The sequence below is a fragment of the Coregonus clupeaformis genome, chromosome 10 (assembly GCF_020615455.1).
Source record: "Coregonus clupeaformis isolate EN_2021a chromosome 10, ASM2061545v1, whole genome shotgun sequence".
In the NCBI taxonomy this organism is placed as follows: Eukaryota; Metazoa; Chordata; class Actinopteri; order Salmoniformes; family Salmonidae; genus Coregonus; species Coregonus clupeaformis.
In genome coordinates, this window is record NC_059201.1 from 53,850,238 (window position 1) to 53,862,317 (window position 12,080).

The 12,080-nt window shown below is 44.2% G+C and overlaps 1 protein-coding gene across 1 annotated transcript in view; it reads right to left on the reverse strand.

Moving 5' to 3' along the window:
• The window catches only part of LOC121575567 (potassium voltage-gated channel subfamily KQT member 2), a 110,274-nt gene that overhangs the window by 34,060 nt on the left and 64,134 nt on the right, over positions 1-12,080 (reverse strand). Inside the window, exons 5-8 of the mRNA XM_041888742.2 lie at positions 8,366-8,491; positions 7,728-7,838; positions 7,396-7,491; positions 6,334-6,428 (exon numbers count right to left, since the gene is read on the reverse strand). Of these exons, the coding sequence (XP_041744676.2) occupies positions 6,334-6,428; positions 7,396-7,491; positions 7,728-7,838; positions 8,366-8,491 (428 nt within the window). The remainder of the gene's footprint in view (positions 1-6,333; positions 6,429-7,395; positions 7,492-7,727; positions 7,839-8,365; positions 8,492-12,080) is intronic.

A 12,080-nucleotide genomic window follows, 5' to 3' on the forward strand; every position in this document is an offset into this window, starting at 1 on the left:
GTATGGCCTGTGCGGAGAGGAGAGAACAGGGATAGACAGACACATAGTTGACAGGCTACAGAAAAGGCTACAATAATGCAAAGGAGATCGGAATTAAATTAACTAAGCATCTGGGAAAGCGAGAGAGCGGGGCCTCCCTCACGTTTCACTGAAACACTCAAATATAACTCTCCCAACTTCCACTTTAGATTAATAGACTTTAGTTAGCGTCTGGTCTATTAGCGATGTTAACAAACAGACTAGTTCTGTCTCTTACCTCTAGTTAGTGTCTGGTCTATTAGCGATGTTACCAAACAGACTAGTTCTGTCTCTTACCTCTAGTTAGTCTCTGGTCTGTTAGCGATGTTACCAAACAGACTAGTTCTGTCTCTTGCCTCTAGTTAGTGTCTGGTCTATTAACGATGTTACCAAACAGACGAGTTCTGTCTCTTGCCTCTAGTTAGTGTCTGGTCTATTAGCGATGTTACCAAACAGACTAGTTCTGTCTCTTACCTCTAGTTAGTGTCTGGTCTATTAGCGATGTTACCAAACAGACTAGTTCTGTCTCTTGCCTCTAGTTAGTGTCTGGTCTATTAGCGATGTTACCAAACAGACTAGTTCTGTCTCTTGCCTCTAGTTAGTGTCTGGTCTATTAGCGATGTTACCAACAGACTAGTTCTGTCTCTTACCTCTAGTTAGTGTCTGGTCTATTAGCGATGTTACCAAACAGACTAGTTCTGTCTCTTACCTCTAGTTAGTGTCTGGTCTGTTAGCGATGTTACCAAACAGACTAGTTCTGTCTCTTGCCTCTAGTTAGTGTCTGGTCTATTAACGATGTTACCAAACAGACGAGTTCTGTCTCTTGCCTCTAGTTAGTGTCTGGTCTATTAGCGATGTTACCAAACAGACTAGTTCTGTCTCTTACCTCTAGTTAGTGTCTGGTCTATTAACGATGTTACCAAACAGACGAGTTCTGTCTCTTGCCTCTAGTTAGTGTCTGGTCTATTAGCGATGTTACCAAACAGACTAGTTCTGTCTCTTACCTCTAGTTAGTGTCTGGTCTATTAGCGATGTTACCAAACAGACTAGTTCTGTCTCTTGCCTCTAGTTAGTGTCTGGTCTATTAGCGATGTTACCAAACAGACTAGTTCTGTCTCTTGCCTCTAGTTAGTGTCTGGTCTATTAGCGATGTTACCAAACAGACTAGTTCTGTCTCTTACCTCTAGTTAGTCTCTGGTCTGTTAGCGATGTTACCAAACAGACTAGTTCTGTCTCTTGCCTCTAGTTAGTGTCTGGTCTATTAACGATGTTACCAAACAGACGAGTTCTGTCTCTTGCCTCTAGTTAGTGTCTGGTCTATTAGCGATGTTACCAAACAGACTAGTTCTGTCTCTTACCTCTAGTTAGTGTCTGGTCTATTAGCGATGTTACCAAACAGACTAGTTCTGTCTCTTGCCTCTAGTTAGTGTCTGGTCTATTAGCGATGTTACCAAACAGACTAGTTCTGTCTCTTGCCTCTAGTTAGTGTCTGGTCTATTAGCGATGTTACCAACAGACTAGTTCTGTCTCTTACCTCTAGTTAGTGTCTGGTCTATTAGCGATGTTACCAAACAGACTAGTTCTGTCTCTTACCTCTAGTTAGTGTCTGGTCTGTTAGCGATGTTACCAAACAGACTAGTTCTGTCTCTTGCCTCTAGTTAGTGTCTGGTCTATTAACGATGTTACCAAACAGACGAGTTCTGTCTCTTGCCTCTAGTTAGTGTCTGGTCTATTAGCGATGTTACCAAACAGACTAGTTCTGTCTCTTACCTCTAGTTAGTGTCTGGTCTATTAACGATGTTACCAAACAGACGAGTTCTGTCTCTTGCCTCTAGTTAGTGTCTGGTCTATTAGCGATGTTACCAAACAGACTAGTTCTGTCTCTTACCTCTAGTTAGTGTCTGGTCTATTAGCGATGTTACCAAACAGACTAGTTCTGTCTCTTGCCTCTAGTTAGTGTCTGGTCTATTAGCGATGTTACCAAACAGACTAGTTCTGTCTCTTGCCTCTAGTTAGTGTCTGGTCTATTAGCGATGTTACCAACAGCCTAGTTCTGTCTCTTGCTTCTAGTAAGTGAATATGATGAGAAGATGGTGCTGCAGTGGATAGCTGAACAATTCTGCTATTTTGTGTGTTTTCTTCACGCTGATCTTAACTTTTTTTGTACACAATATTTCTGACATCATTTCCTATGACAAAAAACAGCTTCTGGGGACATCAAAACAGTGATCATTAACCTCAATTCTTAACTCTATTTTCTTAAAACTGCATTATCAGTTAAGGGCTTGTAAGTAAGCATTTCACGGTAAGGTCTACACCTGTTGTATTTGGCGCATGTGACAAATAACATTTGATTTGAATTTGGATGACGATGTTTACTTCAACGAGTCAGCAGCTGTGGACTGCTCATTCTGGACCAGGCCCTAATCCCTGGGACTCGAAAAAGGAAGAGACGGCGCAAGAGAGGCAAACGAGTGGGCTCCCTGACGAGACTACGTCCGCAAGTAAATAAACCGCCTCCACCCTCCGTTCTATTGGCGAACGTACAATCACTAGAGAACAAACTGGACAAGCTCCTTTCGAGACTATCCTATCAACGGAACCTGAAGAACTGTAATATCCTATGTTTCTCGGAGTCGTGGCTGAACAAGGACATGGATAATATACATCTAGCTGGTTTTTCTATGCATCGTCAAGACAGAATGGCAGCTTCGGGTAAGGTGGAGGTGTGTGTCTCTGTTAACAACAGCTGGTGTGCAGTCTCTAATGTTAAGGAAGTATTTTGCTCACCCGAGTTAGAATACCTCTTGATAAGCCGCAGACCATACTATTTACATTTTTCATAGCTGTCTATTTACCACCACAAACCAATGCTGGCACTAAGACCGCACTCAACGAGCTGTATAGGGCCATCAGAAAAAAATAAAATGCACATCCAGAGGTGGCGCTCCTAGTGGCCGGTGATTTTAATGCAGGGAAACTGAAATCTGTCTCACTTCATTTTTACAAGCATGTCACCTTTACAACTAGAAGCGCCAAAACTCTAGATCACCTTTACTCTTCACACAGAAACGCATACACGGCCCTCAAACAGAAAGTACCAGTGATGTGCTCAATATGGAAGTGGTCCAATGAAGCGGATGTTAAGCTACATAACTATTTCGATAGCAGACTGGACTATGGTCCAGGATTCATCTGATATCATTACCACATTTACATTTACATTTTAGTCATTTAGCAGACGCTCTTATCCAGAGTGACTTACAGTTAGTGAGTGCATACATTTTCATACTGGACCCCCGTGGGAATCGAACCCACAACCCTGGCGTTGCAAGCGCCATGCTCTACCAACTGATCTACACGGGGCCCCATCAGTCACCGACTTCATTAATAAGTGCATCGACAATGTCTTCCCCACAGTGACCGTACATACGTACATATCCCAACCAGAAGCCATGGATTACAGGCATTAACCACACTGAGCTAAAGGCTAAATCTGCTGCTTTCAAGGAGCGGGACACTAATCCCGCAATGATCTCCGACGAGCCATCAAACAGTCAAAACTTCAATACAGGACTAAAATCGAATCCTACTACGCCGGCTCTGATGCTTGTCGGATGTGGCAGGGCTTGCAAACTACCACGGATTACAAAAGGAAACCCAGCTGCGAGCTGCCCAGTGATGCGAGCCTACCAGACAAGCTACATTTCTTCTATGTTCGCTTTGAGGCAAGCAACACTGAACCATGCATGAGAACACCAGCTGTTGCGGATGACTGTGTGATCTCGCTCTCCATAGCCAATGCGAGTAATATTTATAATAATAATAATATGCCATTTAGCAGATGCTTTTATCCAATGCGACTTACAGTCATGTGTGCATACATTTTTACGTATGGGTGGTCCCGGGGATCGAACCCACTACCCTGGCGTTACAAGCGCCATGCTCTACCAATTGAGCTGCAGAGGACCACATATACTGAGTAAGACCTTTAAACAGGTAAACATTCACAAGGCCGCGGGGCCAGATGGATTACCTGGACACGTACTCAGAGCATGCGCTGACCAGCTTGAAAGTGTCTTCACTGATATTTTAAACCTCTCCCTGACCCAGTCTGTAATATCAGCATTCAACACCATACTTCCCTCCAAGCAGCTCAGGACCCTGGGATTGAACACCTCCCTCTGCAACTGGATCCTGGATCCACCCCAGGTGGTGAGAATAGGTAACAACACATCCGCCACGCTGACCCTCAACACGGGGGCCCCTCAGGGGTTTGTGCTTAATCCTCTCCTGTACTCCCTGTTCACCCACAACTGCATGGCCATGCAAGACTCCAACATCATCATTAAGTTTGCTGACGACATGATGGTGGTTGGCCTGATCACCGACGATGATGAGACAGCCTATAGGGAGGAAGTCAGTGACCTGGCAGTGTAGTGCCAAGACAACAACCTCTCTTTCAACGTCAGCAAGACAAAAGAGCTGATCGTGGACTACAGGAAACGGAGGGCTCGAGCACTCCCCCATCCACATTGAAGGCTGTAGTGGAGCGGGACGTCGAGCTTCAAGTTCCGCGGTGTCTACATCACTAAGGAATTATCATGGTCCACACACACCAGCACAGTCATGAAGAAGGCACGACAATGCCTCTTCCCACTCAGGAGGCTGAAAAGATTCGGCATGGGCCCTCAGATCCTTAAAAAGTTCCCCAGCTGCACCATTGAGAGCATCTTGACTGGCTAAATCTAGGGCTGTGGCGGTCATGAAATTTTGTCAGCCGGTTATTGTCATGCAAAAGCCTGCCGGTCTCACGGTAATTCACCGTAAATTAACATAAACAAGTTTAGCATCTCCAGGCCTCCACGCATACAAGCTGCATTCAAGCCGCTGATGCACACCTTTGGAACTACTACATTTAAAAAGTCTAATAAATCAATTTAATATACACCATCACAATAAATCCATTATTTATTTTAGTCAGGTCTAATGAAACATTATGATATGAATAAAATGTATTTTAGATGAACATAATATGAGTTGGTCTACTATACACTACCAGTCAAAAGTTTGGACACACCTACTCATTCAAGGGTTTTTCTTTATTTGTACTATTTTCTACATTGTAGCGTAATAGTGAAGACATCAAAACTATGAAATAACACATATGGAATCATGTAGTAACCAAAAAAGTGTTAAACAAATCAACATATATTTTATATTTGAGATTCTTCAAATAGCCACCCTTTACCTTGAAGACAGCTTTGCACACTCTTGGCATTCTCTCAACCAGCTTCAAACTCTGTATGCCTTGGGCTCTCCAAACCTGTTCCTGCAGTTATCCAGTGCTTAATTTGGGAAACCAAGTGAAATCTGTTCGTAACAAAACATATTTCACTAAACTATTGACAGCCCCTCTGCGCCCTCGAGAAAGGAATGAAGGAGAGAGAGGAGGAGATGGGAATGCATGGTGGTGAGATATTCTGTAGCTAAAGGTAATATGTCAGCCTATTAATTATGAAAATATAAAACATTCCCTATTACTAGGCTATTGAAAATTATACAAATGTACTATAATTGTAAGCCGCCCTGCACAATCAATGAACCAACAGAATCGCCTAGGGCTATATATTCTCTCCCAGACTCGTGGATAGACATTTTGGAGGATAGCATAAGGCAACCCAGTCCATCCAGTATGCATAATGATACAGTCCACACTCAAAGCCATTACTTAATTTTGTTTAATTTTAGAGTATAGGCTAGACCAATTACGTACCAAAGACATCTTAAATCAGTTTTGTTAAAAAAATTCTGCCATGCGTAATATGCAGTTGGCTATGTATTGTATAACAGCACAATCACAATTCAGTTGTTTTTTTTCGGGCTCATAAGCCTATGCATAAGCTCTATGGGTGTTTTGAATTAATCATCACCTTACAAGGTGTTGTCCATTTTGCTGTGTCAGGCTTTGAAACAAAATCCACAATGACCATGTTTTCCACTCAGTTTCAACCTGCTTTTGAACTTCTTTCTTCAAATTGATCGATCACAGTGAGATGAGTTTTAAAAGCATATACTGTTTTGATGGTAATATGGCTTGGACCAATAATAATCCATTGGGTCAGTAGCCTCTATATACTGTAGATGCTGATTGGACATCTTCATTAACCTTCAGATTGAGGGGAAAAAGCAGTGTGCAAAGGTTAGAGCTGGGATCGATGGTGGCAGAGATGGCTGGATCGTCTCAGCTGACACTGGAGAGGTGCAGACAGGCTCAATGTAAATCTAGGCGCTGATTTACTATGTGATCAATACCTGTACATCGGCACGGATACGGTGCGCTCGTAATAATCCCACGTCGACTCCAGGTCTGGCCGGGTGAGATTGGTGGCGTAGAAGCGCCACGCGGCCTGAGGGGGGAGAGAGAGAGAGCGAGAGAGAGAGAGAGAAAGAGAGAGAGAGAGAGAGAGAGAGAGAGAGACAGAAAGAGAGAGAGAGAGAGACACAGAAAGAGAGAGATGAAATAGGGAAGTATAGAGAAATGGATGAATAATAAATGGAGAGAGATAGAGAAAAATAGAGAGAGAGAGTGAGCGAGAGAGCAGTGCATGGTTTTGAAGGGTAGGTAATGAATACAGCGTTTTCTTTATGTTCGCTTTGCTACTATCTATCTCGGTGCTCTGAGAGTCCTTTGAAATAAACGAGATCATACAAATCTTTGCATGCACATTTTTACAATTTTTGGGAAGGAAAACTATTTCACTAGTATTGTAATTAATTATAGGTAATATTTCATAGAAATCTGGAAACACTGGACAATTACTTTAAGGTTTTTATTGGCCAGTCTGAGATATGGCTTTTTTCTTTGCAACTCTGCCTAGAAGGTCAGCATCCCGGAGTCCGTTGACGTTGAGACTGGTGTTTTGCCGGTACTATTTAATGAAGTTGCCAGTTGAGGACCTGTGAGGCATCTGTTTCTCAAACTAGACACTCTAATGTATTTGTCCTCTGTAGCTATTCCATAAAAAATCTGCCGTTTCCAGCTACAATAGCCATTTACAACATTAACAATGTCTACACTGTATTTCTGATCAATTTGATGTTATTGTAATGGACAAAAAAATTGCTTTTCTTTCGAAAACAAGGACATTTCTAAGTGACCCCAAACTTTTGAACGGTAGTGTATAAACAAGCGAGCATAGTAACATCATGTAGAATGTGTCTTGAAAAGCGTACCATGAAACCGTTATTTTCAGTTCTTGTGGATCAAAGACTATATAGTGAAATTCCCAGTAACGGTCTAAGGTACCCCACCAGGACACCAACGCTCTAAATGTTGTTGGTTTTTAGAGTGGGTAAGCGCCCTGCTTTGTTTACCTGAATAAGCCCTGCCGCAGGATTCCGCCGCTTCTCAAAGTGTTTTTGTCGATGTTGCTCTTGGACCTTCAAGGCAAAGCCAGAGCCCAATATACCCTTAGAGACACATAGAAACCATTAGTCACAACAACAAGCCTCTGGAAAACATGATTGATTCACAATTAAATTGCCAAGTCCAGTGAATTACTTCAGAGTAGCACTTGACTCAAATGGCAGATGCTTCAGGCACTCATTTCCTGAGTTTCCTCAGAAGCACTCCATTTCCTTGCATTCAGTGCACATTAATAACTTAGCTCAGCCATTTCTTCACAAATCAATAGTCTTTGACTTACTGCTGGAAGTGCAAAGAAAGACACTCCAATCAAGGTGAAGGTTGCGGCCAGAAGACGCCCGTTCCACGTTATGGGAAACTTGTCTCCATACCCAATGGTAGTCAGGGTGATCTGAGAAGGCAATCGGCAGACATCTTGAATGACACCTTTTATAAATATTCACAGTGTTTCTTCATCTCACGCTAAGCTGTTCAATATAATTCAACTTCATGGTAATTGTGGAAGTGTGACATAAGTGGGTGAAATACCACCAACATGTTAAGTCCCAAGGTTGAATCACACTAATATCCTTTAGATTTCGATTTCACACAAGTACTGGGTGTTTTATGAGGACCTATATAAATTATCCTATTAAGAAATGCTGGGTGTTTTGTGGGGACCTGATGAAATTCTGCTGTCAAGCACTGGATATTTTTCTGGGGACATTAAGATATTTGGCTTTAAACAAGTGCTGAATGTTTTGTGGAGACCTGCAGAAATTATCTTATAAATAAGTGCTGAGTGTTTTGTGGGACCTGCAGACATACTCCTTTCCAACCACTGAGTGTGTTGTTGGGACATGCCAACATTGTCCTATTAACAACCGCTGAGCATGGTTTGTGAGGACCAGTGAAACAAGGCTTAGAGTGATGACTTACCAGGCCCCACCACAGTGCGTCTGCGTAGGTCTCAAACTGGTCGTTGTCCTCTTTCTCTGCCAGATAGACCAGGAAGGACGCCAGGATGAGGCAGAGGAAGCCGATGTACCACGCTGTGATCAGCTCCTGCAAAAGGTCAAGGTGTCAGGAAGGACTAAACAATATACTGTAGCTACTTCATTTATTTCAGGAACAAGAGTATCGAAGCAATAATCCTTATGAAGGAAAACCTTGCTTTATCAAATCAATAGATGCCAGGTACTGCATATTTATGTTATGACCAGAGTACCAAAGCAATATTAACTTAACCCCTTACACTAGTGGAAATCGGCCTATATAGATAGGGCCAAATTGAAATGTTTCTAAAATAACTATAAAAAGCATATGATTTCTGCATGTCATCCTTGTAACTGTGGATCAAACATAGAGATCATAAACGTTGATACTGTAAATTACATGAGCTTTTAAATAAGGAAAGTGAAGTGCACACTTAGACTAACGGGTGTGTGGTTTGTTTGTACGGTATTTATTATAATCCTCAACATGTCATCTTTCAGAACACATCGATTTACAGCATTTCCCTCACAACAACAAAATGTGTAAAAGTTGCCTAATCAGCGGGAGGAATGGAGGTACTGTACAGCCAATTTAGGCACGTATCAATGAAAAACCTGCCATTTTCAACCCGTATACGGGATGACAGAAGCTGTGAGTGAAAAGGGCTACAAAGTAAAAAAACGGGTGTATGGAATAAGAGGACGGGATGGGAGGAGGCCGCCCTGGTCGTCCTTTACGCATAGGGGCTATCGGAGGGGATGAAGGACAAACTCTCCTTCAGGGAGCTGCCTGAGCGACTGGACGGCCTCGTCGAACTCTCGGTGCAGGTATACAATCGGCGTCGTGAGAGGGCGCATGAGAGAGGGATGACGCAAGGCGCGCCTCCGCGTCCCCCTATCAACCCGGACGCTTTCCGCCAATTCAGGGAGGAGACGCCTCAGGAGTAGGCTATGCAGCTGGGGGCGGCGCGCTTGTCCAGGATGGAGAGCCACCAAACCGAAACCCCAACTCCAGAGACTCCCGGACTTTTCTCCCCATCAGGGTTCAGTGGGCCCACGCTGTGCGTCGGGCGCATGCACTGGTGGATTCTGGGGCCGCGGGAAACCTGATGGACGCGGGGCTGGCCCAAGGGTGGAGCGTTCCGTTACTCTCCCTCTCCGAGCCGGTTCCGGTCATGGGACTGGACGGCTGGCCGTTGGGGTCGGGCTTCATCACAAGGCGCACTGGCCCTGTGCGTGTCCGGGTGGCGGGGGGGCTATGGGAGGATATCCAGTTTTTCATTGTGGACTCTACGGAGTGTCCCCTCATCCTCGGGCACCCCTGGCTGGTCGCCCACAATCCCCGGATAGACTGGTCCACGGGGCGACACATCCTGGAGGGAGGCTCTGCCGCCGTCCTGTTCTGGTCTCCACCGACCACTCATCAGCCCAAACCACCGTCCCAGACCACCTACCAGTCCTCACCTCTTCCCCAGGTCCCGCACTCCGAACCGCCTACCGCCCTAGCGGCGGGGAGGACGGCGGCTACAGACTCCGTCACCGGCCCAGACCTGGCAGGCATTCCCCAAGAGTATTGGGATCTGGGGGAGGTGTTTAGTAAGAGGCGTGCAGTGATTACCGGGCGCTCAACGACATCACTGTTAAGAACCGCTACCCACTCCCCCTGATGACGACGGCATTCGAGTCGTTGCAGGGAGCCCTGGTCTTCACCAAGCTGGACTTACGCAATGCCTACAACCTGGTGAGGATTCGGGAGGGGGACGTGTGGAAGACGGCTTTTAACAGACCCAGTGGGTCTGTTAAAAGCCGTTAGTTCTAGCCAAGCCGTTAGAGATGGGCGAGTACCAAGCCATTAGTTCTAGCCAACGCGCATACCATATCTTAGACTGCCCATCTTTTATTTTTATTGGCCAGTCTGAGATATGGCTTTTTCTTTGCAACTCTTCCTAGGGTCAGCATCCTGGAGTCGCCTCTTCACTGTTGACGTTGAGACTGGTGTTTTGAGGGTACTATTTAATGAAGCTGCCAGTTGAGGACCTGTGAGGCGTCTGTTTCTCAAACTAGACACTCTAATGTATTTGTCCTCTTGCTCAGTTGTGCACCGGGGCCTGCCACTCCCCTTTCTGGCCATTTTGAGCCTGTAATCGAACCCACAATTGCTGATGCTCCAGATACTCAACTAGTCCCCTGTAGCTCAGTTGGTAGAGCATGGCGCTTGCAACGCCAGGGTTGTGGGTTCGTTTCCCACGGGGGGCCAGTATGAAAATGTATGCACTCACTAACTGTAAGTCGCTCTGGATAAGAGCGTCTGCTAAATGACTAAAATGTAAAAATGTAGTCTCAAGAAGGCCAGTTTTATTGCTTCTTTAATCAGCACAACAGTTTTCAGCTGTGCTAACATAACTGCAAAAGGGTTTTCTAGTGATCAATTAGCCTTTTAAAATTATAAACTTGGATTAGCAAACACAACGTGCCATTGGAACACAGGACTGATGGTTGCTGATAATGGGCCTCTGTACGCCTATGTAGATATTCCATTAAAAATCAGCCGTTTCCAGCTACAATAGCCATTTACAACATTAACAATGTCTACACTGTATTTCTGATCAATTTGAAGTTATTTTAATTGGCAAAAAAAATGCTTTTCTTTCAAAAACAAGGACATATCTAAGTGACCCCAAACTTTTGTAGTGTATTTGCTCCGCCTTTCTTTTATCGTGATAAGTCTGTTATTTTGTATTCTGGCTTCGGGACCACCAGTAAAGAACCTTGTTTCACCATCTCTGCCTACTGCCTACTGTATATCCTGCGCCGCACCTGGGTCACACCTCACACCAATCCTTACATTCATCTACATGATCAAATATTGATAGAACAGAAAGCCACAGCTACATGAGGTTATACACTGAGTGTACAAAACATTAAGAACACCTGCTCTTTCCATGACATTGACTGACCAGGTGAAAATTATTATCCCTTATTTATGTCACCTGTTAAATCCACTTCAATCAGTGTAGATAACGGGAGGAGACAGGTTAAAAATGATTTTTAAGCATTGAGACAATTGAGACATGGATTGAGTATGTGTGCCATTCAGAGGGTGAATGGGCAAGACAAAATATTTAAGTGCCTTTGAACGGGGTATGGTAGTAGGTGCCAGGCACACCGGTCTGAGTGTCTCAATGACTGCAACGCTGCTGGGTTTTTCATGCTCAACAGTTTCCCATGTGTATCAAGAATGGTCCACCACCCAAAGGACATCCAGTCAACTTGACACAAGTGTGGGCCAGCATCCCCGTGGAATGCTTTCTACACCTTCTAGAGTCCATGCCCCGACAAATTGAGGCTGTTCTGAGGGCAAAAGGGGGTGCAACTCAATATTAGGAAGGTGTTCCTAATGTTATGTACAGTCAGTGTATAGTATACAGTATAGTAAACACCATTAGTCAATTGATGAATCAATATAAAAACAACCTGATGTAATGGGTTTGACCTACAACTCACATACACAGAGGGACCAGGTCTTTCAATAAAACGGTCAACCCAAAGAATGAGGTTTAGGAGTAAATACCTCATATAGGGAAGTTCCTATTTGAGGGAAATGAAGGTCGATATCAATTCTCAAAGTGCTGTAAAGCTTGACGCTTTACTACCGATGA